Here is a 25204-nt window from a genome sequence, read left to right on the forward strand (position 1 = left end):
ATGTGCATTTACTAAATGATTGAATGTTCGAATCCCCGAAACAGAAGCGGCCTCTGCTCAGCGGAGGGCCCACTTGGAATGGAATCTAGGAGCCAGTCTATTGGGTTGCACTTCTGAGCTCGGTGTTGTCTATGCTTAGACTGGTAGGAAATATACCCAGGTAAGAAAGGAATGTCAGGTGGATTCGGGGACTTGTCCAAGCTTTTCTAGGAGCTAATGGAAGGAAGGACCGGTTTGCATGTCACGGAAGATTCGAAGGGCTGCACAGAGGGTGACTAGCCAGTCTAACCAGACTCAATCTAGCACAGGGTCCTCCCGAGGTCGCTTGTGTAGGCTGCAGGCGGGACACAGGAGGGGCCAGTGGGAGAGGCAGAGGAGCGGAGAAGAGCGAATGAGATGGAAGAAGGAGAGAAAGCAGCGGGGGAGGAGCTGCAGCAGACGCGTCGGCACCGCCAGCTGAGAGCTCAAAGAAGAAAGGCTAGAGGCAGGGCGCGGGGCTAGTGGGCGGGACCAGGGCGGGGCCTGGGCGCCATTCGGAGAACTACAGAGGGAGGCGGAGTCGACCGGGTCGGGGAAGGAACGTAAGGGGCGGAGCCTGGGGGGGGAACCCGGGACAAACCACAGGAGGTGGAGTCGGCGGGCCGGGGGAGGAGCCTGAGTAAGGGCGGTGCCTAGGGGAGAGGGGCGGAACTACCGGAGGTAGAGTTGCACGGCAAGGGGAGGAACCTGGGAGGAGGCGGAGTCTAGGGGGAGCCAGGATGAACTAAAGGAGGTGGAGCCTCAGGGTAGGGGGCGGGTCCTGAGTAGGGTAGCTGCAGGGGAGCGAGGAGAGGCCTCTAGGGCCGCGGCCGCCCAAGCGTGCTCTCCGCCGGCGGGTCAGGCCCCGGGGTGCTTCCCCTCCCTGTTCCTCCGAGCCGTGGGTCCTCGGCCTCTCCACCAGGCACGGACCCTGGTGGTCCCGGTGGAGGAGGACGACGTTTGCACAGCTCCCCGGCGGGCCGCTGCTGTGCCCGGACCGGGGACCGCCGCCTCCCGGAACGCGTGGGGCCGGTATGGAGCTCTTCCAAGCCAAGGACCACTACATCCTGCAGCAGGGCGAGCGCGCACTGTGGTGCAGCCGGCAAGACGGCGGCCTGCAGCTCCGACCGGGTGAGGCGCTCGGCGCGGGCTGGGTGGGGCGAGGCGGCCAGCTGGAGCGCGCGGGGGGGGGCGCGGCCCGGGCCCCCCCCGGAGCAGCGACTGGGAGGTTGGGCGGGCCGCTTGGAAATGTCAGCTCCGGTCCTGAGGGGCGCGGCCGTCTCCTTGGTGCGCACTCCTGTCTCTGTGCGGCGGGAAAGGCCGGTCATCCCCCTTTAGTGTGCCTCCTCCAGTATCTGGGGCCTGGGGAGGGGGGACCGGGTCCCTCAGGCCCCCACCTGCGCCGGCTTCACGCTGTCCAGCGCGGCAAAGTTCTGGGTTCGAATTCCATGTAGTGCAGTGGAAGCCTTGGCGGGACTCTCCCTGTTGACATCCTTGTGTTGTTCCCGGTCCCTTATTAAAGAGTGACTTCATGAGGGTTACCTCACAGCACTTGATCGAAAGCTCCGTGTATGACTTGCCATTTTCGAGAAGAAATTGTGTCGGCTGTCACTTAAACGGTTAGGAGAGGTCAAAAGCCTCCATCATTTGCCTTGGGAAACTTTGCAGTCGGGTTAGGCAGCAGCACCTGTCCTCAGACAGCTGCTGTCTCCGTATCTCTCTGGGGAGTCTGGGCAACTTCTGCTTAGTTGCCAGTGCTTTTTTCTTATCCATACAAGAGCTTTTGACTTTAGGAAAAGTGAGACTGGAACTCTTGAAAGAGCCACCCTCGGAAGTTTACCTGTATTCCTGGAGTGCATCTAGTGTAACAGCTTCAAAGGGACTTTTCTGGTCATCTTGTTACCACTTAGGTAACAGGTCCTTTAGTGTGTGAGCCCCACTTACCATGGCAGCCTGAGGAGCAGGGTCGGGATATTCCTTTCCAGGGGACATTCAATACAGAAGGGCACTTTAGTGACCTCCCGGACACTTTTCGGCCGAATCTCCTGTGTCATCACGAAGGCCTGCTATGTTGCTCTGAAGGAGAACGTTTTTTTTCCTTCTCCAGAAATACGGTTCTGGCTGTATTTCCTTGCTACTGTATTTTATGTCCTCTTTTTTCAGAACGGAGACACTACCTTATCCACAAGACTCCTGGTGACCTTGGGATAGATGATATAAGTAGGCTAGTTTAGGCTAGTCTCTTGCTTTCTTCTTTACCCCAATTTGACTACTTTCCTAGCCTGCCACCCGTGTGAGGTTTAGAGCAGGGAGAATTAGGCTGTGAAATTCCCAAGAGCCGGTTCCTGGGAGCTGGAATGCAGGACTTCATGGAACTTGAAGTCCTTATCAGCTCATCAGACAGGACGAAATTTCCTGTGCCTCGGCAGTTTCCTCAACCAGAAGCTTAACCCCAGCCTTTTTTGGAATAAGCCATTTGGTTTGGGTTACACTTTGTCCAAAGTCCATATCAGAAAGCAAAGTTAACACTTTCCCCCATAATGAAAAAGTTTGTTCTAGCCATTACAATTAAGTTTTCTTTTATTTCTTAGATCTGTAGCCCATTCCCCACAAACATGGACCACAAATCTAGAGGAAGGCAGAGGCCATCATATTTCAGAATTAGTAGGCTCTTGTGAGCCTTAGGCGTTCAAGTTGAGTACATGGCGCATTCTTGTAGTTACTAAATAGTTTAGTCTGTTCAATACTCACGATTCTAAGAATAGCTATTTTAGTAATAATGTTTAATTGGCGTGAATGCTCTTCAGATCTTTTATCTGTACAGTTATTTCAAATCCTGTTTTTTCTATTGAACATTTTCCTCTGTTTTTATGGCCAGGTTTGCTCTTGTTTGAAGTGACAACAGTTAAAATCTTAGTCCGTCCCCGTCGTCCCCCCCCCCCCCCCCCCGTTATTCAACAACTGAGCAAACTACTGACCAAGTTTGTTTCACCACGGGTGGTATTATAGAACCAAACAGTGATGGGAATTGTGATTTTTTTTTTAACATGTGACTACTAAATGACCAGAAACAAGAAATTTTCTTTTTTTCCTGGAGACATAAGAAAAATAAGTGGTGGTGCACACCTTTAATCCCAGAGGCAGGCGGATCTCTGTGAGTTCGAGGCCATCCTGGTCTACAAGAGCTAGTTCTAGGACAAGAACCAAAAGCTACGGAGAAACCCTGTCTCGAAAATACCAAAAAAAGAAAAAGAAGTGATAATGATAGTTAAGGTTAACATGAGCATTTCCATAGCTCAGAATCCCTGCTATTCTCAGTTCCTGCCTAGGTCATTCATTGTGTGTGACTTCTGTTCGAGGCCACCCACCCTGTACTAGTCTAGCCTGCATCCATGGGGCAGAGTTATTGGTCACGTTTGTTTTGTTTCTTGATGTTTTCTATACTTTGTACACTAGCAGTTATAATCCTCCCTTTCTACATTAACCTGTGTCTTCTCAGTAGGCATTATTTCCTCATCACAGGCTCTGCTTTACTAATAATCTTGGTGTCTCTGGGCTGAAGAGTGTTTGTAATCAATCCAGAACATACTTTATGATTGAGTTAACCTGAATTAAACATAACTTCAAGTTTCCTCACATTTAAATCTTTGTTGTAAAAATAAGATGATCTCTTATGTTCGTTTTAGGCCTCATTCTGATTCCCCATCCCCTTCTTGCTCTATAGCCCAGGCTAGCCTGAAACTCACTGTGTCGCTGATCCCAAACTCACAATGCTTTGACCTCTGCCTCCTCCTGGATTACAGTGTGACCTATGATACCTAGCTGAGTGATTCTCTCTGTCTCTCTTTTGTTTTGTTTTTGTTTTGGGGTTTGTTTTTTTTTTTTCTTTTGAGACAAGGTTTCTCTGTGTAACAGCCCTAGCTGTCCTGGGACTAGCTTTGTAACCAGGCTGGCCTTGAACTCACAGTGAGCCTCCTGCCTCTGCACCACCACTCCTAGGCTGAGTGACTGTTTTTAAAGATTTGTTTAGGCTGATAGTGGTGGTGATCACTTCTAATCCCAGCACTCAGGAGGCAGAGGTAGGTGGATCTCATCTCTGTAAGTTTCAGGCTAGCCTGGTCTACATATTGAGTTCCAGGACAGCCAAAACTACGTAATAGTGAGACCCTGTCTCAAACAAACACTCAAAAGAAATAAAAAAGATTTATGTAATTGAGTGGAAAATCTTTGTTCAGTTCATTGAGAAATGTTAGAACTTAAACTTTTGATTTTTTTGTGATAGGATTCCTTATTTTTTTGACACTGTTTAATTTTTTTAAGGAAAAAATTGAACGTAAATATTTGTCTGTTTTTATTTTGTAAATCGTTGGGCTTTTGGTTTGTTATTTTTCTTTTTAAGATGCTTATCACTATTGCAAGTTAATGGCCACCAGAAAAAAAGTATTTAGGTTGTTTTAACTTCTCCCAGGAAAGAGCTGTGTAAATATTCAGTAATCTCCAGAGAGTAGAGTTTAATGTCTGACACTAAGAATTATAGTTTAATCGAAAGGATGCCAGGAGAAGGGGAGAAAGGAGGAGGGTAATGGGACATACGAGACAGCAAAGCAATAAAGAGGTTCTGGGAGTTGGGTCAGAGGGCACAAGGGAAGATCAGGGTCATGGACAAGATCAGGGAGGAGGAGAGTCAGCTGGAACATATTTTGCTTGAAAATACTGTAACACACACACACACACACACACACACACACACACACAGAGGCAAATCCAGTAATTTGTATGTTAATTAAAAATAAAAAATATATTTACTACATATATATTTAAAAGGATTTTAGTTTAAGAAATTAAAAAACAATATATAATCCACTATTGGAAATAGTTATGTAGTCTTTTTCATTTAAAATTGCTTCCACTCTTTCGGCTTTGTGTGATGGGGCAGTGTTACATAATTTATTTCTGTGTGTTACCTCATTCTATTCCGAGACTGAGTGACCATGAGAGATCTCAGAGCACCTGCTGTACACACAGCATTTATAAACGCATGGTCCATATATAGCAAATGGTACTTTAAATAATACACAGTAGTGAGCATTTTTTTTCTTCCCTTTTTCTTTTTTCTTTCTCCCCACCACCCCAGGGGATACTAGCTGTCAGAATTCACACCAAGTTTTCCTGCCCGTCTTACAGTTTTGGCAATCCAATTATTTTCCCTTTTAGAGGGAAGTGGCTTTTACATGTTGCTTTGTACTTGTGGAGGTCAGGACAACTTGTGGCCATTCTCTCCTTCCACCTAGGGATCAAACGTCGATTGTTGGCTTAGTGGCAGTCATCTTTATCATTTTGCCAGCCTGAAATTATTTTTCACTGTCAAATGAAGTTAACTTTTTAAAATGGGAAATTATTATAGAATTGAAATCCATATAGAATACTAACCTCTGGAGGGCTGTTGTGTGAAACTGTATTCAGTTTATTTAGTATTTTGTGTCCTGCTGTTACACACACACACACACATACACACACACACACACACACACACACACACACAAATTTTGAGGCAAGATCTCAATTGGTGCAGGCTGGCCTTGAACCCCTAATCCTCCTGCCTCAGCTTCTTGAGTTCCAGGACGACAGGCATGAACCACCATGCTTGGCTTTCTAAAAATTTTTGTTATCATTGTAACCATCTTTATAGTGTTTTTTGCCTTTAATTTCTTTGAAAAAGTGCTCATTTTGTATTGTGTACTACTTTTGTTACCTATATAGTATACTGTCAACACGGTAGCAGTTGGGCTGAATGAGTCTTTACATTTAGTTTGTTATCTGCATCTTCACCCAAGATTGATACCAGCGTACAGTAGCAGCTTTTACTTGTTGAGCATTTCTGAGCCAGACAGTGCTCCGTCTCTATCTATTCCATTTTCATCCTGCAGTAAAACTCTGGAAGTTAATTTTGTTAATAACTTCTTCTGTTACAGATGAGAACGTTGAAGCATAAAGGAATAATTTCTCCAAATTCTTGGAGGAAGAGGGAGAGCCAAGGCTTCTGCTCCAGTATATGGCTCCACAGTCATATTCTTCAGTACTGACAATATTGTTTTATAAAGCTGGGCGTGGAGGTACATGCCTTTAATCCAAGCACTCAGGAGGCAGAGGCAAGGAGGCAAGGATCTCTGTGAGTTCAAGGCCAACCTGGTCTATGGAGTGAGCTCTAGGACAGCCAGGATAATACAGAGAAACCCTGCCTTGATAAAACAAATATAATGAATATATAAATAAATAATAAGCCTCTCTATCTTGATGACTGTGAGGCTGTAAGATTTGTGTTTCGTGGGCATCTATGAAATGCAGCCTATAGGGGAATAAGAGGCCCTCACATGGGAAGGCCAGTGCAGGCTGCACAGGCTGGTAACGGGGCTCCTCATTTGTTCTTGTCCCTGTGCCTGCCTTGTCTCATTTCCTGCAAACTTAGTTTATGTAGGTATAAGGAACTCCACAATGTTGTTATATGGTAGGTTGACAAATAGCTTTCTAGCAGTTTTTCCTTCTTGGGTTTTTAGAGCATCTGTGGAAAAAGTGGGGATAGATCATGGGGTAGATCTTGGTATGTACTGCATGGGAGCTGTTTCCTCCAGTGATGAGCAACCTGAACCCTGTCTTAGCGTAGCTTTGCAAGAATCCTAGATCCAGTTTCAGGGCGACCTTTCAGAGTACACAGAGAATGGAAGAGAACAAACCTTTAAGGCAATCGCCTTCAAAGATGGGAGGATTTTTTTTTAAATCCTTGATTCCTAGATACTTGTGTTCTGGCTGGAGCCTGCCAAAGGAGCGTACCATCAGGTCAGAACATTGAGGGAGGAGTGGCATAGGGTACAAAGACTGACAGAGCAGAGCTGCCAGGTGCCAGACCTAAGTGACCTCAGTGTGGTGTTTCAGGAACCTGACTGCATTAGAGCTCTCCAAGGTGTCCAGCATCATGGGACCTCCCAGCTAACACAGGAAGAATACATTTATCTCTAGATCTATGGCGGATGGCCCTCAGAAAGTCATCTGCCAGAGCTGTATTGGAATAATTATCGTCCCCCGTTCACCTTGTATAGTTTGAGCATCAAAAGCTTGTTGGGAGGATTAAATAGTGGCTAGGACCAAAGACTCGTACATTGTCGAACATTGCCTCTGGTTCTGTGCTTGTTTCTTGTTGACATTTTTTCCTGTCAAGGGGGACTCTGTCTTAAAGACCTGTGGAGTTCAGCAGATCTGGTTTCCTTTTAAATGAAAATGAGTGGGACCCACAGACGTCTTTATTTTTCTCCCACCTGGTCCTTCTGCCAGAAAGGTTGCTCTTGGTCGTTTTCTCCTTGGACTTTAAGGTGCAGTAGGCTCATGTCTTTGTACACAGATACTAGACTATTGGAAGAATCATACTAGTTCAGCTGTACTCTTGATTCAGTATACTCTAATTTTGGTGTGCCTTAATGGGGATTTAAATGTGTTAGGTCTTTACAAACTGCATTGCTATCTTTGTGGGGTTTTTTTTCTGTTGTTGTTGTTTGTTTGTTTTACAGACTGTTCTATTCCTGTTCAAATGTTTTAAAACAATACTCTAAAATCTAGCTTTGAGTAAGTGTGAGGTGACAGTGATGTCACAGAGCCCTGATAAATCATGACGTGTTAACTGATCTAAGTTACGGTCATCATGTGTCAACTGGTCATAAGTGAGCAGAGAACATTTGAATCAAAGCCTTTATCAAAATAGGGGGAAATGTCATTATTTCTTGCTGTGGATGGTCTTTCTGTGCACTGTGAATATGTGTTGCTCTCATTGATTGATAAATAAAGTTGCTTTGGCCTGTGGCAAGGCAGGATAGAGCCTGGTGGGAAATCCAAACAAAGATCCAGGAGAAGGGTAGAATCAAGGGAGATGCCACCCACCCAAGAGGCAAGATGCTAGCATATTGGTAACACCACAACCTCATAGCAATATATAAATGAATAGAAACAGGCTAATTTAAATGTAAGAGCTAGTTAGAAATAAGCCGGAGTCATCAGCCAAGCATTTATAAGTAATAGTAAACATCTGAGTGGTTATTTGGGACTGGCGAGCAGGAGAAGAAACTCCCATTACAATTTCTGGCTGATGGTGATATATAAGTAATAATGTATATATAGTGTTTTGAAAGTGAGGCTAAACATTGAACATCAAGCATTATAGTACTTGGCACACATTGATAGTGTCTTCTTTCAGTTGCATGTTCTGTAGGATGGCTCATTTTGCAGATATTGAGAGACCCTTAAGGGAACTGCTTCCATTCATTTAAAAAAGAAAAAAAGAAAAGAAAATCAGTCATACTTTCTTTGGTAAAACTAACTGAGAAATGTAGGTAGATTTTAGGTCAGTGTTCCTTTGAAACCTGCCTTAAGCCTAGAATTTGGGAGGTGGAGGCAGGAATGTTAGATGTTCAATGTTAGGCAGGCAGTGGTAGCCCAGGCCTTAATCCCAGCACTCAGGAGGCAGAGGCAGGCGGATCTCTGTGAGTTCGAGGTCTGGTCTACAAGAGCTAGTTCCAGGACAGGCTCCAAAGCTACAGAGAAATCCTGTCTTGAAAAATATATATGAAGTTCAAGGTTATCTTCAGTTGCATGAAACACTGTCTGGAAACACCAAAGCATCAAGTGGAGGGTGAATATGAACAAAATACATTTTATTAAACTCTCAAAGATTTAATAAAATTATAGCTGCATGGTGGTGGTGCATGCCTTTAATCCCAGGACTCTGGAGAGGGGGCAGACGATTGCTGTGAGTTCGAGGCCAGTCTGGTCTACAGAGCAAGTTCTATGACAGCCAGGGCTTCTGTAAGCCCCGTCTCAAAATACAAAAAACAAACAAAAAAAATTAAGATGTAAATAGTGATACACCTTTAATCCTAGCACTTGGGAGGCAGAGAGAGGCAGATCTCTGAGTTTCAGGCCAGCCATAGTTACATAGTGAGTCTGTCTTTTATATACACACATAAACACATGTGTGAGATATTTAAAAAAAACAATAAAAACCCAAAGCTTCTTTTGGTTTTAGGTTCTTTCAAATTTACTCTTGTATTTCCTAAACTTAATAGTAGGATGCATCAGGATATACTAATTTGTTTAAGGAATCTCATTCTTTTCAAACAACTTTTCACTTTCTTTTAAAGAAATACTGAGCTTTAAATTTCATAATTTATGCAGTACTAATATATCTCATTTAGACAGTTATAATATCTAACTGTAACATTAAGGGTTTTTGTCCTCCTTTTTTGTGAGTATAAGATCCCTGGTGTTTCACATAATTAAGCATTGCTTTTATGCCAGATACAAACCCTTTTCACCCTACTCTGAGCTCAGGGTAACTGTCTTTGCCCAGGAAGGCTGTGGTGCGCACACTAAGAGCTTCTGAGGATGGTGGTGTACTAGCCTGCCTTCTCAGACTCATTTCTAGAGCTGTGACATTTTCCTAACTTTCCAGTATTCTCATTTCTTGAAGAAGAGCCCTCCCATTTAATTTAGCATTGTGTTTCTTTTGTCTTTTAAATTACACTGTGAAGTCATTTAGTCTTTCAAAAAAAATTATTGTTAGCCGGGCGCTGGTGGCGCACGCCTTTAATCCCAGCACTCGGGAGGCAGAGGCAGGCGGATCTCTGTGAGTTTGAGACCAGCCTGGTCTACAAGAGCTAGTTCCAGGACAGGCTCCAAAACCACAGAGAAACCCTGTTTCGAAAAACAAAAATAAAACAAACAAAAAAAATTATTGTTTGGGGCTGGAGATGTTTGTAGCTCAAGTGACAGAATTTGTGCCTAGCATGTACAAAACCCTGGGGTCTATCCTCAGTACTGCATAAAACCCAGTGTAAAATGCTGATGCAGGTCTGTAATCCCAGAACTTGGGAGGTGGAAGCAGGAGGATCAGGAATTCAAAGTCATCCTCTCTCACTGTCTTAGGGTTTCTATTGCTGTGAAGAGACACCATGACCATGGCAATCCATATAAAGGAAAACATCTAATTAGTCCACTATCATCTTGACAGGAGACGTGGCAGTATGCAGGCAGCCATGGTGCTAGAGAAGGAACTGGGAGTTTTGCATCTTAATAGAAAGGTAGCAAAAGAAGACTGCTACACTGGGTGTAGCTTGAGCATATGAGACCTCAAAGCCCACCCCCAAGGAACACTTCCTACTCCAGCAAGGCATTCCAACACATAGGGCTATGGGGGTCATACCTATTCAAACGGCCGTGATTACCTAGGGAGTTCAAGGCTAGTGTGGGTGACATGAAACCCTGTCTCAAACTAAACAAAAGCAAGAATTGAATGGAGATTGTCTACCTGGTATATGCCAAAGTAAAAAGATGGATAACCCTGCTTACCAGGCTAGCAGGAAGTGTGGTCCAGGGAGGAAACCCGCAGGGGTTCTAGAGACAGACACTAACTTAGAGCCTTTACACAAAGTTAAGTGCAAGACTGAGTTGGATTTGTTTGTTTTGAGACAGGGTGTCATGTGCCCTAGCTGTCCTTGAACTCAGTAAGTAGCAGAGGGTAACATTGGCTTTCTGATCCTCTTGTCTCACAGTACTAGGGTGAAGTGGAGTGCTGGGAACACTATGCCTGGCTCACTAATTTGAGTCTTGATGTTTTGAGGTCTAAGTGGTTCTTACCCCCGTTTCCTTCCTAATAAATGGGAAGAAAGGTATTCCTTGGTTTAACTGTGACGTTTCTTCAGCTCTAAATAGCCAGATCACATCGCCCTATAAAAGTAAAAAGGCTTTTTGAAGGCACCAAGCTTGTGCGCTGTGGGAATTTAACTTACCAAAAATAATACCTTGCTTTTGTTTTATGTGATAGGCTCTCTTTATGTAGCCCAGGCTGTCCCGGAACTTCCAATGTAGACCAGGCTGGTCTTTGACTCACAGAATTCTGCCTCCCAAGTTCTGGGGTCAAAGACATGCACTGCCATGTCCAGCTGAAACAACACTTTTTAGGTATAATGCCTTCCTTCTAGCAGGATATCATAGAGGATGGGGAGCCTATAAGGACAAGTAGGATCTAACTGGCAGACTGTAAGATGATGTACCGCTTTCTTCTACTTTCCCACTCCTTTTTTTTTGTTTGTTTGTTTGTTTGTTTCTCCTGAAATGGAAGCTGTTCTTCATCTAAGGCCAGGTGAAACAGTGAATTCAAGACAGTGGTGGTGGGTTTGAAAACATAGCTTTTGTTAGCCCACAGTAGTATATACTATTACAAGAAATCCTAGAACAAAATACAGAAGAGTTTTAAATAAATTTTTCAAATTTTTCAGAAAAAAGATGCAATTATTTAAAAACCAGCTGAGAGAAAGGTTGTGTCTGTTGAGTGTTAATGGCTGTGTTTAAATGAGGAAAGGGAAATACCAGGGTTTCTCTCAGATTACTATCTCCCTCCTTGGCCTCGAACTCACTGTACAGCCAAGGATACTTTGACCTTTGATAACCTGTCTCCCCATCCCGAGTACTGGAGTTACAGGAGTACTTCACCTTGTTTGATTTTTATAGCACTGAGTATTAAACCTAAGGCCTTATGGGCGCTAGGCCAACTCTCTGTGTACTGACTGACATCCCCTCCCCTTGTCTTTGGATGTGTGTTTCTTTCTGTACCTTAGACAGCTTTAATGCCAGCTCTCTATATTAGGTAATATCTGTGGAGTTTGATCTTTACAGTTTCCATGGATGGCATGTCCCATGCATCATTCATGAGTCAGGCTGATAGAGTAAAACTAAGCTACTGATGTGGATTCCTCCCAGGGATCTGTAATCACTTAGGCAACTAATTCTAAACCTGCCTATAAGTCAGAATCACCTATATGTCAGAAGAATTTAACAATTCTATCTATGCTGTCACCCTCCCCTCCATCCCGGCCAGTTAAGTGCATCTCTCCAAGGTGAGCCCAGACATGAGTAATCTATAGGCTGCCTAGATGATATTAATAAGCAGCCTGGGTTGATAGCCATTGAGCTTGGTTTTACGCTGGGAAATCACCACCTGCCACAACTTTGGAATTGGATGAATTCTTCAGCTTGCTGCCTGGCAGAGAAATAATTAGCATTATGGAGGTTAAGGAACTGTGCATCAAACTTTGATCTTTAAGATGGCGCCTGAATGAAGTTATTACTTAACCTGCTTTCCCGCCTCATTAAGTTCTGAGAATCAAAGCATGACATGCTAACAATTGGAGCTTTCAGTTCCTCATCCTAAAGCTCTTTTCTTCATCTGTCTGACTTTGGTTTGGTGAGTGTCAGAGGAATAATAGCTTTTGTCTTTAGCAGGAAGTGAAACTGGGGTCTGATTAGATATGCATAAACTGTCTGCCCCCTTTTAAAGCCGCAGCTGAAACTTGCCTCTGAGCTGTATAGACCCACGGGCTCTTGGTCTGAGGGAGTGCCTTTGCTCTGAGGGAGTGAGTGCCTTCACTCTGGGATCTTGGAATGAATGACTCATGCTCTCTGCAGGCTCACAGTGCTTAATCACTTGTTTTTTGTGTACCAGGAAGAGAAGGGCATATGAAAATAGAAGCTGTGCACTCCTGCCAGATGGTCTTGAAATTAGTGGAAGTGTTGACTTAATGGGTCAAATAGCTGAGCTTGTTTCAATGACAGGATTTGACTGTATGTCACTTTATTATTTCACAAATTAAAATTTGGCATTATTTCTAAAATGCTACACTTTTGTAGTTTGTAAAGAGTTCTTATATAACTTTGGTAGTACTATTTTAAAACTTATTTGTGAATTTAAAATGTTCGTCTTTGAATTTGTTTGCCACTAGCTGAAGGACAGGTTATAAATGGTTGGAGCAGTTCAGTTACATGGGTGTTCTTTGTGGAGGGATGGCACAAAGCACAGCCACTTTCTCTGCCATTCTGGTCCTTTCTGTTCCCAACTAGCCATTAAAAATGCTGACAGTGTCAACTCCTTCATTGTTGTGTATGCCCAGACTACCACCATCTACCACATTATACGCTAGGCTTTACTAGTGCTAGCTTGTTTTATTTCCTGAGTGAAGAATAAGATTATAATGTATTTCGTGTTTACATGAGATCTGCATATGCATGCATACACTCACACACACATACAGCTTATCCATTACATGTTGTACTAAATGATCAATTCCAGCAGCTCCAAAACGGATCCTCCATTTCCTGACCAGTTACAAAGTCTATTCAGGTCTCACTGGTTCCTGTCTCTTGGGATCACATCTTATCATTAATTATTATTTTTATTGATAGACCAACACTTTTTTTTTTTTTTTGAGAAAAAGTCTCACTAGGTAACCCTGGCTGGCCTGGAATTCTCAGAGTTCCTACTGCCTCTGCCTCGCAAGTGCTGACATTAAAATGGTGTGCACATTCTTGCCTGACTTAATGCATTTATAAATTTATTTATTACTAGCTTTTAAAGGTTTATTTTTTTTATTTTTTATTTTTTATTTTTTTGGTTTTTCGAGACAGGGTTTCTCTGTGGTTTTGGAGCCTGTCCTGGAACTAGCTCTTGTAGACCAGGCTGGTCTCGAACTCACAGAGATCCGCCTGCTTCTGCTGGGATTAAAGGCGTGCGCCACCACCGCCCGACTAAAGGTTTATTTTTTATTTTATGTGTATAAGTGTTTTGTCTGCATGTATGTGTGTGTTCTATGTACATGCCTGGTGCCCTTGGAAGCCAGAAGAGGTTGTCTGATTCCCTGGAACTTGAGTTAAGTATGGTTGTAAGTTGCCACATGGGTGTTAAGAACCAAACTGGGCACTCTTCAAGTATAGCAAATGCTCTTGACTACTGAGCCATCTCTCTGGCCCATCAATGCATTTGTTTTAAAAGTGCCAATATAGCAAAGACTAGTGTTTTGATTTGTCTTTAAAAATAATAAAATCTTGGGCTGTGTGGTTCGGTGTTAGAATATTTGTCTAGCATATGCATGGTCCTGCTTCTCCACTCTAGTACTATGGACAACAAACAAACAAACACCCTGAAATGTTAGTCTTGCTAGTGGTTTATGGAAATAACCAGTTGTTAGGAGAAATCCATTTTCGTCCTTTGCGTCTTTTTATTTATTCATTTCATTGAGTAACTGTTGAGTGCGCGCCTCTTAGGCACCAAGCACTGTCCCAGGTCCCAGGTTCACACAGGTGAACGAAACAGGATTTAGAGTCAATAGCCCTTTGTTTGGGCTTGAAAATGATTACATTTATCACGACTATTAATGTGCTATTTCTGCCTCTTTTGTATCCTTTAAGTTATTGTGTTTTTTCCCTCCCCGGTGTTTTCTCTGTCTTTCCTTGGGTAGCACAGGGTTTGTCAGGTATCTTTGTGGGGCTGTCGAGGTAGCTCACTGGGTAAAGGTGCTTGTTGCCAAGCCTGATGACCTAATTTTCCTCCTTAGAGCGTTAGGAGAGAACTGACCCCTGCAAGTTGTCCTCTGACCTCTACACCAGTTTTTCCTTTTCGTTTGGTTGTTTTTCCAGACACAGTTTCTCTGTGTATGTATTCCTGGCTGTCCTGGATCTCACTCTGTGACCAGGCTGACCTTGAGGTCTGCCTGCCTCTGCCTCCTGAGTGTTGGGATTAAAGGCCTGAGCCACCATTTCTGGCCTCCACATCAGATTTTTAAAAATATGTTTAAAATATTGCACATTCTAAGGTCAAATATGGTAGGAGAATAGGCCAGGCAGAGCTGCAGAGTAAAACCCGAGGCTGGGAATGCATTTTAGTGCTCAAGTGCTGCCTAATGTGCTCATGGCCCTGATTTGATCCCCAACAGCCACTTAAACAATATATCATCCAGGTGTGGTAGCGCATGCCTTCAATTGCAGCACTCAGGACACAGAGACAGGTGAATCTTTGAGTCTGAGGCCAGCCTAGTGAGACCTTGTCTAAAAGAAACAAAACAAAGCCAGGTGGTGGTGCTCACGTGTGTTCTTACAGCTCACTGCTTTCTGCCTCCTGACCCAACAGTTCTTAAAGTGTGCATTCAGTACATTCAGTACCTGTTATTTGTTAAGAAACTTGCTGGATCCTAGCATTCTGTGCTACCAAAACATAAGTGTTAATCTAGTCATGCTGGCCAATCACAGGGACCAGCACTAGGAAGATAGGCCCACCTCAAGCTATGCTAGAGACAGGCTGAATGATTTTGCTTCCCAGACCCACCCAATAGTATAGGCCCTGTAAGCTTCCATGAGCTTCTGCTGGGTCTGACCAGCTGACTCTGAAAGATGCAACCTTCCATTCCCTTTTTTCTGTCTCTTTCGGATGCTGGCTAGAACCCAAGTGTGCCTTTTCTGGTACTCAGGTCTTCCTTACTCTCTCTAAAACTTCCTTTCTTGTAGCTGCCCTCTATGCTGGTCAACTCAAATGGCTTGGCTTTTTTCCTCTCTCTATTTTCTTCCAATAGGTAGCTGCTGAAATTAGCAACTTCTCTGCCCTGAGTGTTTGCTTTAGACTCTCATAAAATGATATTACCTTGAGTAAACTTTGCTTGGCTTTCAAAGAGAGAGAGAGAGAGACAGACAAGATTTAGTTTTTTTGGAGGCTATTTAAATTTTAACTTTTATTTATTTTTAAGTGTGTGTGTGGAGGTGCCTGTGGAGGCCAGAGGCATAGGATTCCCTAGGAGTTGGAGGTTGTGAGCTGTTTGGCGTGAATGCTAGGGACTGATTATAGGTCCTCTCCTCTGCAAGACAGGGCCGAGGCATGCTCTTAACTGCTGAGCCATCTCTTCAGTCTTGATAACAGCGTTTTCTGTGGTCCACAGGGTGAAAGGCTTGGCTTTGGACAAGGACAGTGGCATTAGGTATGCAGAGAAGTGTAGTGATCATCAGATGTGGAGGGGAGAGAATCATTAGGTCTTGGTGAGCAACAAAGGCATTCTGGGTGTCTTGGAGGTTTTGGGTTGGGCAGCTGGAATGGTGATAGTGAGCTCACACCCCATGCAAAAATATTACAACAGGGATTATTTGGTTAGAGGACCTGTGGTACTGGAGATATGTTAGTGCGTCCTTGGACCAAGAATGGGAAACTGTGTTCTCATGTTAACCAGCTGGATGACGATGACCATCACTTTACCTGTCAGCCTTGATGGGTATATCTGAACTAGACCACATGAATTCAGTTTCTGTCGGCTTAAATAGTGAGTCTTTCCAATGTGGTTGCTTGATCAGGACCTATTGTGCCATGCACTGGGAACATGAACTGAACCTGCAAACGACTCAGCGAGCTCCCTGTTCTTCATGAGTTCCAATGCAGTCAAGGAGTTAACTAAGTCAATAATTAGATACACTAAACCAAAGCAAGATGCTGAGGTAGACATTTGTTATGCAAAGTCTGACCAGCTCTTAGGGTGGGAGGACTGAGGAATGTGTCTTGAAGACCAGTGACCCTTGTCCTGAGGCTAGAATGAAGAACAGGCAGAAGTGGTTGGGGAGCAGCATTCCAGACCCAGCCTGGATGAGTGGAGGGTGACTTCAGGCCTGGATGAATGGAAAGCAGAGAAAGGCAGTCAGGGATAGCTCAGACAAGGACTTAAAAGGCTTTCTTCTAAGAATCATTTATCTATTTTGAGGCAGGGTCTCTCTATGAAGTCCTTGATGTCCTGGAATTCACTATTTAGACCAGGTTGTCCAGGGACTCGCAGAGATCTCCCTGCCTGTGCCTTTAGAATCCTGGAATTAAAGGCCACCAAGCCCATATCCTCCCCACCCCCCATCTGCTTAAAAGCCTTTCTAAGGAATTTTGGACTTTGTTTTCAAGGATAAAGGGTGTAGAACTGGATTAACAGTGTTTGTATTTATCCTTTTTAATGCCTGATGTGTTTCTTTCACATTAAAGTTAAACTAGGCAAACAATTTATTTGATGTAAAGGCAGCAATTTTGATAAACAGAAATTTACTGGGAAGAGAGAATTATCCCAAATCTCTATATCTGCTTGTTTCAAAAATATAAAGCAATGAGGCTTCAGAGATGGCTCAGCAGTTAGAGCACTGGATATTCTTCCAGAGGACCCGAGTTTGGCTCCCAGTACCTGCGTGGAGACTCACGACCTTCTTTAACTTCAGTTTCAGGGAACTGGACTCCCTCTTCAGACTCTGTGGGCTGGCACCAGGCACACATATAGTAAACATACATACATGCAGGCAAATTATCATACACATAAAATGAAATAAATAAAGCTTTAAAAATCACACAATGCAAAAATTATGAAGGAACAAGTAAACAAAGCATGGGATTTTTAAAAAGACCTTAATAATTAACTGGTCAAAATATTTAGCAACTACATAGATTTGAGCAAAAGAACTTACAAGGTTGATATAATGACCCTTCATGCAAAAAGCATTAAATGTTTTCAGTTGTTTGAGGTACATGGTGAAAAGTACTTTTTTTAAACTCCCAAATAATTTTTAATTAAAACATAATTACAGCATATTCCTCCCATGTACCGTGTAACTCTCTTGTTTCCTCTTGAAATGATCTCCTTTTCTTCTTTGGCTTTTTTGTTTCGTTTTGTTTTGTGTGTGTAAAAATATATTTACAACTTGCTTAGTGCAGTTAGTGTTACTTGAATGTGCATGATTTCAGGACAGAACACTTGATATTACTGGATAACCAATTAGGAGACCCATCCCTGGGAAAGGATGTTTCTCCCAGTCTTAGCATTCCCAAGTTGCCTGTAGTTCTTTTTTTATGAATGGAGCCCCATGACAGTTCCCTCTTCCGTGTTATGTTAGTTTGTCTATTGTTTATATATTTGTTTAGGGTTTGTTTAGGATACATATTTAGAATGCAGTTAGGCATTATGCTGGTTTACTAAAGAGGTGGTAGTAGATTCTGTGATCCATGACCTCACTAGCTCTGGGTAGTTGGCTAGTTTTCTAGTACCAAGCATGTATTCCCTCCTCTTGAACATGCCGTAAGTCCATGCTGTTGGTTACTGTCAAGATATGAATGCCACTATTGCACCCTTAGGTGCATACTGGCCATTGTGATCATAGGTATTATAGCTGGGTAAGACTATTTGGTTATTTCCTTCCTTTGGAGGCTTGCATAGCACCTTCTGGTACTGTGAAAGTTAGTCCTCAGGTAGGAGACTTTCAAGTCAGATCCAGCTCAAGTCTTCCAGGTCTTGTGTCTTCAGCAACAGGACTTACCTTCAGTCTCTGGGAGGTAAATAAGGGTAACAGCAAAAGCCCATATTGTTGTACTCCCCTGACCAACCATTTGAAAGGCCGTTTCACATGTCTGGTATTGGGGGTTTTGGTTAGTCTGTGGCTCTTGTGGGAAGCATTGCTAGCCCAAATGGGATAACTTCATTTGAACAATATATGTGTTTGTATACACAGACTTGTATGTATTGTATGTAATTTTAGGTAAATAAATGATATGATTTTATGAGGCTTTTTCCAGACACCCTTAGTATCTTAAAACATTTTTAAAAATTGGCTGTACTGGGTCTTGTGTATGCTAGGAACCTACTCTCACCCAGTCATATCCCCAGCCCAAGCAGTATGTTCTGATGTCATGATCTGGTGACTAGATACATATATGTGTGTGCTTACAGAATCAACCTTAATGAGTGCTCCCTCTCCCTCCCGCCTCTCTTGTTTTAAAGAAAGGGTCTTGCTATAAAGCCTTGGATAACCTGTTCCTCTCTGTATAGCTCAGTCTGATTTTGAACCTACATCAATTCTCCTGTTTCCACCTCCTGAGGGCTGAGATTGCAAGTCCGTGCCTCCATGCGTGGCTCCTTATTTTATTTCTCTTTATAGTGTGCCTTTTCCCTTGTTCTCATTCTGTTTCACTGCTGTTAGTGTTTATTTCACTACACACAATTGATTTCATGATTTATTGATGGACTGATACCATTTTTTCTTCAAAATCCTGAATTAAAAAGCACATGTAGGTCCGGAGAGATGGTGCAGCAGTTGAAGGTGCTTTGCTTTCGCAGAGGACCTGGGCTCAGTTCCCAGCACATTCACTGGGTGCCTTAAATCTGTAACTCCATCTCCAGAGGATCCAGAGGCCTCAGTGGGTACCCGTATGCTTGTGATAGACATACACAAATAAATACTGACACTAGTCTTAAAACATGTATGCACGTAAGCCCACATAGAATATTTACAAACTGACTTTCCTGCTCCCTGTGCTGATCCTCATCTTGCTGCCATGTCTGTCCCCTCGCTGAAAGAGGACTTGGATTCTCATTTTCACTCGGTCAGTGCCATTGGATACACTCACTGGCTTCTCTGTTTCTATATTTAGCCTTTCATCTTTTTTTCCAGAAAAATATCTTCCTTCCTTCCCAAGGTTAACTTTTGTGCCTGTACTTTGGATATCATTTTCAACCTTCTTTTTTCCCCATTCATTGTTTTCTCTCACTGGTTTTTATTTTTGAGGCAGAGTCCTGACCCCACTACTCCCTCTTGAGTGCTGAGATCATAGGCATGCCTGTTTTATGCACTGCTGCGGACAAACCCAGGGCCTTGTACATGCTATGTTGACACTCTTCCAACCAAGCTGGATCCCCAAACCTCAGCATAATCTCTGCTGTACAGTCATTACTCTTCCCTGTCCTTCCCACAGTGTCCTTTGAGGTGTTGCATATTTTTTCTTTTTTTTTTTTTTTTTGTCTGGGCAAAGTGGCTTTGTCAGAGTACCAGAATCACAATAGGACTTAGGAATTAGCATTGGGGCCCTTCTTCTTGCCAAAAGTGGGCACGACATTGACAAAGCAACAGTAATACTGCATTGGCCCCTTGACCCAGGCTGTCTTCTTCTTTTCCCGTTTGACCACCTTGGGAGTTTGACTTCTCGCTTTTCCATTGTGAGGCAGGGAACCATGAACTTTACCTCCCAGCATGCGGCCAGCTACTCCCAGAGTGGTCAGTGCCTCTGTGCCACACTGGCCTAGGGTAGCCTCATCCTCCAGCGGCCAGCCAGCCAGAAGCACAACTTGATCCTGAAGCTGCTACCGCGAAGTTGTAGTCAAGTAAAACTTATTTTATTTATTTATTTTGAGGCAGGGTTCTTCTGTGTAGCCCTGGCTGTCCTGGCAATGTAGACCAGGTTGGCCTCGCACTCAGAGATCTGCCTGACTCTGCTTCCCAAGTGCTGGAATTAAAGGCGTGTGTCACCACTGCCTGACTTTTTTTTTTGTGTTACACTTTATTTTTCATTTATTCATTTTGAGTGTGTGGTATGCACATGTATGTGTGCCATGTGCCAGTGTGTCTCCTGTTGTGTGTGGAGATCAGAAGAGGTTATCAGGTGTCCGCTGTTGCTCTCTGCCTTCCTAACTTTGAGATCAGGGCTCTGACTGGACCTGGAGGCCCTCTTCCCCCTGCCACAGTTAAATGGCTGTCAGTAAGGCCCAGTGATCCTGTTGTCTTCATGTGTCCCCTGCCCTAGCACTGATATCACAGGTGTGTACCACTATGTCCTGCTTTTTACATGGTTTGCTGGGGAGCTGAACTTAGGTCATCATGCTTCTGCAGCAAGCACTTGACCCCACCAAGCCATCACAACCTTCTCTTCATTCTTTCAAAAAAAATTAGATTATTTATTTTCAGTGTGTGAGTATTTCGTCTGCATGTATGCATGTGCATCAATCACATGCATGTCTGGTGTCTGTAGGCGTCTGAAGAATGCATCAAGTCCCCTGGAACTATAGTTTCAGGTGGTTGAGAGCCGCATGTAGATGCTGGAAAACTACCCAGTGACTCACAGCACCGCCAACCCACTTCCCAAGCTCCTTTGTCATTTCAAGCCACGATTTTGCAGTAGCCTGCTGGTTTCCCTGTCCCCAGCCTTCGTTCATGAAGCCTTGTTTCTGGCACTTGCATATTTGAATGTGATCATCAAGCCGTGGTGTGAACAGTATTTTCCCCTGTGGACCTCAAACAGTTGAGAGCCCTATTTAACTTTTGGGTGAGCATTCATTATGTCAACTGAGATTAAAATCCACGGCTGTAACACTATTTCAGTTATGTCATTGTCTACAGGAAGTGCCGACTCGTTGTCCTTTATTTAAGTCTCTCGTCAGCTGGCCTCAGTTAACTCCCAGCTCTACTCACACTTTCACTAAACCCACTGGTCTTATGCTACCTAAATATTAATCTATTATTGTTGTATTAAATAGTATTTTAAATTTATTTATGTGTTGCTTCTATCTGTGTCTGCCCTTGTGCGAGGGGTAGGGGTTGCATGTAGAGACCAGAAGAGGTATTTGTATTTCTCTTTCTTTGTTGACCTATTCTAGTAAGTCAGGGTCTCTCCCTGAATCTGGGGCTGTGTTTTCTTAGCTAGATTCTTAGAATCTAAACCCTATAGATTCTTCTGTCTCCACCTCCACCCCTGAATTGAGGGCTGGACACCTGGTTTGTTATGGGTCCTGGGATCCAAACTCTAGACCTCATGTTTGAGCAGCAAGTATTCTTAACCACCTAAGCCATCTCTCCAGCTTGTTTGAACCTAGGCAAGTACCCTTCTTTTAATGATATCCCCTGTCCTGCTTCTGTATTTTCATATGTTCTGAGCCTGTGTCCTTGCAAGTATTTGATATGTATTTCCTTAACAAAAGGACAGATTCCAGAGCATAACATCTTAGATAGTTCCACTTCCTGTCCATAAAGCTCATTACATTTGTGACCTTTGGAGGTCAGAGTTTCAGGGTTAGGGAAGCTGTCCCTGTTTCTTCAGCAGGAACATCTGTGTTGGCAGATGTGAGACTTGACATGTCTAATATAGGGTTGGCAAGCTTGCTATTGGAATAAAAGTTAAAGCATTTAAAAGTAGCAGAAATAAAAACAGTTAATTGAAGTGTTATTCTAATTATTCTTTATCAATAAAAATTCAGGAGTCACATATTGGGGTAAGAGCCTTGAAAGATCAGAGAAGCAGAGAAGCCACCAGTATTCCCTGCCCGCTTCCTCCAAACAGAGAACCAAATTCTTCTGTGTCCTGCCTTACTACATCCTGTCCTGTCTACTGTCCTCCAAAACCTCTGTAGTTAATTTTGGTTGGCTAGTGGCTAGCTCTACCCTCTGACTCCATGCAAGCTTTATTTATCAGAACATGATCAAAATATCATATATTTCTTCTGTTTTGTCTTTTAAAAAAAAGGAAGATTTTAACTAACTTATTTAACTATATTTATTGTATAATAAATATATACAGGTAAGAATTACATTAACAATGTCCAGTCCATTTGCATTTGACAAATTCAGAGTAATACTCAATAATCTATTCTGTTTTTGTGAGTTCAAAGTGTTGGACCTAATTCACTTTCTATCCTAACTTGTATTACCAATGCAAAACTATCTTTTTATGTCTCTCAACCTTATACACTTTACATCTCTTTTGTGAGTTTCTTTTCTTAATTCGATAAAAAGGAGAACTATAGCTATTTAGTCTTCAACTCTATCAGAGATCTGAGAAGGATATATTAACTGAGTAAGCAGGAAATGCAGAGCAAACAGCTTTCAAAACTAAGAAATAACAGAAATAGCTAGCTGCCTAGGCAGTCACCCAAGGTTCCTTTGCAGTGTTGGGGTATCCATCTTTGGCCTGCAGGCCTAGCATATCTGGCAGACTTTTCTGTGAAACAGGATTTTTAAGGACTGTTCACCTTGTCTTGGCAAAGTTCAGCAGTCAGTTTCTTTTGTATCCTGATTGTTTGATTTGGGCAGCATACTGTCAACAATTGAGGCAAGGGCAGTTTCTTGCCTAGTGGCTGACTTTTATCACAAAGAAAGTAAATTCCATACAGAGTTTCTTCAACACCCATTGTCTTCTCTGAAGTAGATTGGTGCTACCAGAAGCAGACATGCCTCATTGTCATTAAAAAAAAGAAAAGAGCCTATGTTATTAAAACATCTTAAATGCCATATTCTATAGATCTCTGAAGTGTTTGAAGACTACTCATCTGGCTAAAATATATCTGTTTGACCTTAAAAACATACCTAACATGACTACAAGTTTGATTGTAATAGATGACTAATAACCTGCATTTCTTTATTATTCTAAATAGTTTGTAATAATAACCTTCAAGGACTAGAAATTTACATGGCATTGTTGAATGAGCTGTATAGATACAATATCTTGAACAAGATTAGAAATGCATATACAGTATGTTCTAACAAAACTAATCTCAAATTTTATCATTATACAAAAATCCATATCACTATAAACTATTTAAGACTAGTAGTTGCTTTTTTGGTTCAAAAGTATACTCAATTATCTATCCTTCTATCCTATTATTTCTATATCCTTCCCCCTTTTTAGAATGGGATCCCTGATTCTAGTCTCCTTTGTTTAGCCTTTTTTTCTTGAACACAACCAATAACAACTTGTAACCAACCCCCTAAATTATGACAACTATCCATAATCCACTGAGCAACCAAAAACCACTCACCCTACCTCTTGTGAATGTGGGCATTGTGTTCTTAAAATTACTTCCTGCTATCTAGGGGCAATGGCATCTTTAGGGGGGCCTGAAAAAATAGGTTCTCATCTTCTGTGGAAACAAAAGCCGAACTTCTTTTCTAAAGTAACATATCCTTGGACTCAAATTTTGAAGTCAAGATATATTTAAAATATATATGTTGGTTTAGTTTAGCAGTCCCCAGAATCAAATAATAATCTGCAGTCAAAAAAAATTCAAAGAAAACCCAATAATGTACATAATCCAGACTCTCTGTGTATTTTTCATCTTTATTTGGCTTTTTTACTCTATTACTTTTTAATATTTATTTTATTATCTTTACTACTTTTATCTATGACTGTACTCTTTTATATTACTTTTGCTATCTCTTTAAAGACTTTTTTTTATTTTTTAAAACTATTTCTTTTTAAAACTTTCTACCCTTTTCTTCTCTCTCCCAAATACGCACCTTTTAAAAACACACTGTGTGTATCCTGTTGTGTATCTGAAGTTCTTTTTTGAACAGGAATAATTTTTAAAATGGTAAGCAATGTTGACACGGAGGCCCTGAGTGCTGACTCTGCCTCTCTCCACCTTTCAAAATGGCAGAGATACCTTTATTGCCAGCTCTGCAAGCCATATTCACCCCCTAGTTCTAGGGACTCAGTGGCTCTATGTCTCCACCATTAAGTAATTTGTAGCACTCTGCTCACAAACCCCAACTTCTCTGTAGCAGGACCTCCTGAAAGAGCCAGATTCCATCATTCTGCCAGTATAAACCAGGAAGCTGTTTCTTAAAGGACCCACGCCTCTGCTTGTGGACAGCAAACAGAACCTGTCTGAAAAATAATGCAGCTGCCAAGAAACTGTGTTTGCTTCCATTTTTGTGGGTCTAGAAGCCCTCTTTCCTCTGTCCCCTTTAAGCTTTTTTAGGTCTCACGTGGATCCATGCCAGACGGTGGGTGCCATTTGTAAATAGAGGCTGCATTTTCGTTTCTTAACCTCCCAGACCCAAATAATCACACAGAAACTATATTAATTCCAATACCATTTGACTAATGGCTCAGGCATATTCTTAGCTAGCTCTTACATCTTAAAATAACCCATTTCTTTTAATCTGTATATCACCATGAGGCTGTGGTTTACCAGTAAGGTTCTTGTGTCCTTCTCCTTTGGCAGACTCTACCTTCTTTACTCATCTATCTCTGCTTGAATTTCCTGCCTTGCAATATTCTGCCCTGACATAAGCCAAAGCAGCTTCTTTATTATCCAGTGGTAATAAAACCTATTCACAACATACAGAAGGGAATCCCACATCACGTGAGAGCCTTAATTCTTCAAATGGTGTAATGACTAATTTCATTCCTAGGAATTTATATCCTAAAGCTAATGTGGTTGGAAGCAAATGAAATACTTATTTAGAATTCATCATTTGTATTGCAGTGTTTTTATAATAAAAAAAAGCTTGATGTTTAAGTAAGGAAGTATTTTCTTAAATGAAAATTATACCTCCAGGTGAAGTCATGATTTTAAGGATATTTTAATTCTTAAAAAAAAAAGATTTTTATAAGATTTATTTTTAGGGCTGGAGAGATGGCTCAGTGGTTAAGAGCATTGTCTGCTCTTCCAGCGGTCCTGAGTTCAATTCCCGGCAACCACATGATGGCTCACAACCATCTGTAATGAGGTCTTGTGCCCTCTTCTGGCCTGCAGGCATACATGCAGAAAGA

At 42.5% G+C, this 25204-nt stretch overlaps 1 protein-coding gene across 5 annotated transcripts in view; it reads left to right on the plus strand.

Annotated features, from left to right (window-relative positions):
• The first annotated feature begins 695 nt into the window (after nt 1-695).
• Inpp5f (inositol polyphosphate-5-phosphatase F) overlaps nt 696-25204 on the plus strand; it is an 83477-nt gene continuing 58968 nt past the window's right edge. For 4 of the 5 annotated variants that reach the window (XM_075972454.1, XM_075972451.1, XM_075972452.1 and 1 more), the window contains exon 1: nt 729-1149. In XM_075972454.1, the coding sequence (XP_075828569.1) occupies nt 1053-1149 (97 nt within the window). In that variant the 5' untranslated portion in view covers nt 729-1052. Of the gene's footprint in view, nt 1150-25204 lie in introns of all 5 variants that reach the window. The other variant, XM_075972450.1, reaches the window with a different exon arrangement.

Source organism: Microtus pennsylvanicus, chromosome 5 (genome assembly GCF_037038515.1).
Source record: "Microtus pennsylvanicus isolate mMicPen1 chromosome 5, mMicPen1.hap1, whole genome shotgun sequence".
Lineage (NCBI taxonomy): Eukaryota > Metazoa > Chordata > Mammalia > Rodentia > Cricetidae > Microtus > Microtus pennsylvanicus.